Below are 5,213 nucleotides of genomic sequence, written 5' to 3'. Positions count from 1 at the left end.
TCTTTAGTACTGTTATTCAGCTCGCAGATATCGCTAGTGATCATGAAATTGTAGCTTTTGCACTTCATATTATTCTGACATAGAAAGTGGCAGTCAAGAGGAGTTCTGACAGCAACCGTTTTTACAATGTGATTGTTAAGAGCTCTGCCGGGCTTTAATAACTTGACCTCACACCGTTTGCTAGAAGCCATCATGAACAACCGTGGAATAAAGAGTATTGAAAAGATCGTCAAATATCCAAGGTTTTGATCCATGTTCTCCCTAATCACAGCAGTGTCCTATTTTAAAAAATAAAGTCAGGAAAATGACATTATATTGCAAAATTTGAAAAAAAATTCATAATAAAGGAAGAAAAGAAAAAGTCTCTGCAACCTGACAGGAATCTTTGAAGTCGCTTTAGTCGAAGAATCTTGTTAAAGAGTGCTAAGCTGTCGCAGTAAAATACGTCAATCAGCTTGATCTTGTAATAACCAGAGCACGAAATAGGGCCTTTTATACCTGGATGTATGTGGTGAACAATTTATGTACTCACTGGACAGGAAGCAGCTGTCTGCAGAGCACGACTACATGTATTTCTTAATTGCTTTGAAAAAGGTCAACAATTAAAAAATAGGCACTCATTGCGTAGGTGTGGTAGTACAGAAACACAGCGCTTTATTCCGCAACTGTCACCTGAGCTGCCTTTTGTTTTCCTGTAGATTTAAGTTGTTTATGCGTAAAATGCAGCTCTAATAGTACACGATATTGTTTTGGTACCGTATATCATTGTAATGCCAAGGTAGATGTCTTAGGTTAATAGCCCCATGAGAAGACATGTTATTACTAGAAAACCCAGAAAGATTGAAGAAAGTAAAAGGGAATGGAGAAACATTGGCTTCGAGGCTGACATGTTCATCATTTTTAAGATCCCTTGCAACTTCTTTATCACCTCAAGCCTCTGATAGCTTTCCAAGAAAATATTTTACTGAAGTTAATTCCTGTCTGGCGGAGTTAGTAGGGAGTTTTAGCAAAGACGACGGCTACAGCAACGAAAACGTCAGTCCAAAATATAACTTAGCGCTATCGCAAGTATTTCGCGATTTATCCGTCTTGTTCACATTGAATAATACAGGCGAACTATCCTGTTCCGGTACGAACGGTTTTAATTAAAGTCAAAACTGAAAATGAGTTTTTCATTGTTACATGCTCACGTTGTCGTCAAAACCTAAAATTTGGTGATTTCGCGTTGTTGCTTTGTGGAGTACATACCTCTTACTAACCGAGTTCGAGGTCCGTACTGTAAGTTACGGACCGAGTTTTTTCCATCGCGCTTGGGCCATAAATCAACGGGAAAAAACGAGGATCCGTAACTTACAGTACGGACCGAGAAAACGAGGTTAGTAAGATAATTATTATATCTCTGAGGTTAACCGGCGCGCGGGCAAGGAAACAGTCAAAGTGAAGCGGAAGGTTCAACTGCCACAAAGAATGCCGTGCCAAAATCCCAAAAACTAAATCTCCTTAGCTGTTAAGTTTGAAATAGTTGCTTGCAAAATTCAAACAGTTTTCAGTTCAAGTTTATGCAACAGAAATGACATGAAAAACTCGCTAGATGATGTTTTGTCGAAATTTTAAATTTAGCGGGCTGTACAGCGGGCCGTACTGTAGAATGCGGCCCGCTAATTTAGCCAATTACAGCGCGCTTACTATCTGAGAGATATAATAAGGCAAAGGAATGCACGGAAATTCGTGTTGCACGTGCAGGACGAGCATTTTTCCTTTTTCAACCAATAATATTCTTGCTTTGTGACGTTGCCGTAGCCGTACCCGTCGTCTTTGCTAAAACTCCCTAGTATTTGGTTGGGGGACCTCAAAATATATGACTTGCTATCAGAAACATAGGACCGAAAATTCTACTTTAGGGCTCATAAAATGCGAGCTAAGCAAGATGCAGATTTTGTAAGCCTGCCTTACGCAAAACAAATATTGATGTACCGGTAAATAAATAGTGATATACAGTTTGTGGGAAGAGCAGTAGGAAGTTTTCAGGAAGTGTCGATCGACAAAATATTTTGCAATCAGCAATAAAATTTGCGACATGAAAACAACATAAATTTTGAACCTCGAATATAAAAAGTTACCATAAGCGAAAAACATTTTGGGAGATTTTTGCTCCGTTCAATTTTTGTTGTACTTTTGGCTGCGCAAGGAAATCGCAAAATCGAAAGTGCCGTCAATTTGAGCGGCCGCCATGATCAAGGTATTGAGCGTGTTTACTAAAAACTCGCGAAAAAAAGGATACCGTGTCTGTGTCAAAATGATGGCAATACACCGGGTTTTTGTTTTTGCTAGTTTGTTTTTTTTCTTTCAAGTGTTATAAATTTTGACAAAAAATGTGCAAATTCAACCGCCCAATTCTCGAGGTTGACCGATGTCTCTGCAAAGTCAAGAATTCACTCTCCTAGACAAGGTTATTTATCACCAGGTAATTCCATCGTCTTGGAAATACATGTAGCAGCTGCTTTATTATTCACCAGCGTCACAAATTCTTGCCGATTTTTTCAAGGAATATATATTGACATGCAAATAAACTTATTTTGTGGTTGGACTTACTGAAGACAGTGAAATTTAATTATTAGCATCTGCGTAATTAATGTTAATTCCTTGAAGGCTTGATAAATACAATTACGATCACGAACAGCCTACTACGTACAAAATCCTATTATCTAATAAAAGCAGCATGAATGCGCAAAGTTTGTTTACTACGGCTTTTCATTCTCGTATCTTTCAATGCTTTCCGGTTTCGCGAATGTGTTTGAACTTTGTCAACACGAAGGAAGCGTGACTGTCATTGGACGACTGAGTCAATGCAGTCATGCCAGTAGACCGAGGGGAATAAAGAAATTTTTGCGGTTGACAAACTACGGTCCGCCACGGCATACTGTATAAGAAGGACTGGACTGGATTGGACTGGACTAGTAAAACGTGGACTTGTAAAACACGGGTTAAACGAGGGTTAACTGATAGCCAATCATTTGTCCCCATTTTTACCAATGTTGACAGCTCAGCGAATTCCCACGCAATCATTGCTAAAAATGGGGACATATGATTAGATATCATTTAACCCTCGTGGGAATACAGGATCTCACAGGAGATCTAAAAATAATTTAAGAGGGATTACGATGGGAATAGGACCAATAAGAGGGATTACCTCTCTTACCTTCATACTCTCTTGACTTTGTGTATTATGGACAGGGAGGATTACAATGTTTTTAAATCTTGCGAAAGTGATTGGAATAATTGAAAGAAAGGTGTTTGCTGATACCGTGATAAGAATTGTCCGTAAGGGCTGGATCGCACTAGCGCATTTTTATTTTTTATTTTTTGTTTTGCCTAGAAATAGTAAATCGCAAAGCTTGGACGAGTGCAACCGTAGTGTGAGAACCTAGTGTCGGCAGACTCTACAAAACTTCAAAGGAGCCGGTGTCTTGCTTCCTGGTCGGCCGATATTTTTTGTAAGAAGAAGAAGCCTTTTTTTCCGAAAAATGAAGCTCAAGACATTTAATTTTTTGTAGGCTGGTGCTACCCGTCCCTAAGATTGATTTTTGCTTTGATGCTCGGCCAGTCAATCGCTTCAACGTCTACAAACCAGGCTTGAGAATGGAATGACTCTTTTATTTCAACTGTGACTCAATTTTGCTTTACTGAACCAAAATATATCCCATGGCTTTAATGTTTTTGCCCCCATTATCCGAAGACGAGTGATTTACAGCGACGTTCCCACATGTGTTGGAATCATCATGATACCCTCCGGTACCAAACCCAATTCTGGAGTCTGGGGTTGCGCAGTTTTTCTGGTTGTTTCTAATAATGCCGATTCTTGCTTTAGAGGAGCCTTTTGATGAGCCAGCGGCATTGAACCCTTCCATGTTACAGTTGGCCTGCAAGGACGCTTGAGAACCAATCAGCGTCTTCCATGTGTTGCGGCTCAGTGATGTGGAGCGGTATTTGCCGTCAGCTATCAGTGAATGCAGAGACTGGGCCTGCTTGTTGATCACCAGAAACTTGATTGGCTGACGAGGGATCTTCATACCGAGGCAGATTTTGGAGAAAGACGTGTTCCAGTAGGTCGGTAGTTTGGTCTCTTCAAAGTCAAACCCAGTCTTCCCTCCTGGGAGGTTGTAGGCGTTTTTATTGCTCCACAAGGCCGAATCATAATGAAAGGTTTTCTGAAATAAAAACAAAAAACACAGAATTAGGTGCATGGGCACAACCGCAGAAAAAAAGCCCTGAGAACGAGGTTGGTATAAGTTGGCAAAGGAGTTGATTGCAGAAGATGTCGAAAATAAAATATCTATGCGGTTAGCGAAGAGAACTTCGATTGTTGAGAAAAGCTTGCGCTGTCGGATACCTTTTTGCCGTCAGTCTTCATCGCAAGCGTCCATCCTCCACCTCCGCACCCAAAGTTTCCCATGAGACAATAAACAGGAATCTTCTGCGACCCAAACATCAGTGGATATACTTGGCTTTTGGAGAACCTGTATCAAATAAAACCTCGTTGAAATGTTTCGGAAGCTAATACGAAAAGCTTCCCGCGTGCGTTAATCCCTGATGTCTACATTTTAAAATACATATAGATTTGTCGGATCTGTCTGCATTCACAGCCATCGAGAAAAGGACTGCAACGAAATAAACGATAAGACGTAAGCGCATTTTGTACCAGATAAGGAAGCTCTCCCTCTTAACCAAGATTCCAAAATTCCTTGATTCCCAAGTAATAGTGCGGTACTAAGCAAGTGTAAATTAAACAAGGAAATTAATAAGATTTTCCTATAGTTACAAATACGACCGAAATTTTTCTTGTTAACAACCTCATCCAATCAATTTAATCCAAGTTTACTGTTTTTTTTTTACTCGGCTCATTCCCTTTTGGCGTTAACGCCAAGTATCAGTCTACAACATGTACTGTAGCAGTGTACAGATATAAGAGGCAATTTACTATAATTATTTTGTGTGACAATATAAATTAATAAGGCAAGTCATTGAGTTACTCGGGCTGTGAAAGGTGCTATAAAGGTACAATAAATGCATATGGATTTATTCGCAGCGATACAGCCCAAGGAATCTAATTAAGAGAATGAATATGGACATAAGCCTGGATGTGTTTTTCCGGCGGAGTAATTTGTTACGATTGATCACAGGTGACCTCGAGACCCGTATTCATGTATCATGAA

The 5,213-nt window shown here is 39.8% G+C and overlaps 1 protein-coding gene across 1 annotated transcript; it reads right to left on the bottom strand.

The window, feature by feature from the left end:
• Positions 1 to 3,640: 3,640 nt before the first annotated feature.
• Positions 3,641 to 4,516, bottom strand: LOC137980148 (uncharacterized skeletal organic matrix protein 5-like). Its single transcript, XM_068827519.1, has 2 exons — positions 4,391 to 4,516; positions 3,641 to 4,208 (listed from the first exon to the last, which is right to left on the bottom strand). Exons 1-2 carry the CDS (start codon positions 4,487 to 4,489, stop codon positions 3,681 to 3,683), a joined length of 627 nt encoding a protein of 208 aa, XP_068683620.1. The 5' UTR covers positions 4,490 to 4,516; the 3' UTR covers positions 3,641 to 3,680.
• Positions 4,517 to 5,213: the final 697 nt, after the last annotated feature.

This window comes from Montipora foliosa, chromosome 12 (genome assembly GCF_036669935.1).
Source record: "Montipora foliosa isolate CH-2021 chromosome 12, ASM3666993v2, whole genome shotgun sequence".
Lineage (NCBI taxonomy): Eukaryota > Metazoa > Cnidaria > Anthozoa > Scleractinia > Acroporidae > Montipora > Montipora foliosa.
Note: the sequence above shows the minus strand (reverse complement) of the source record. Positions and strands in the feature narration are given on the sequence as shown.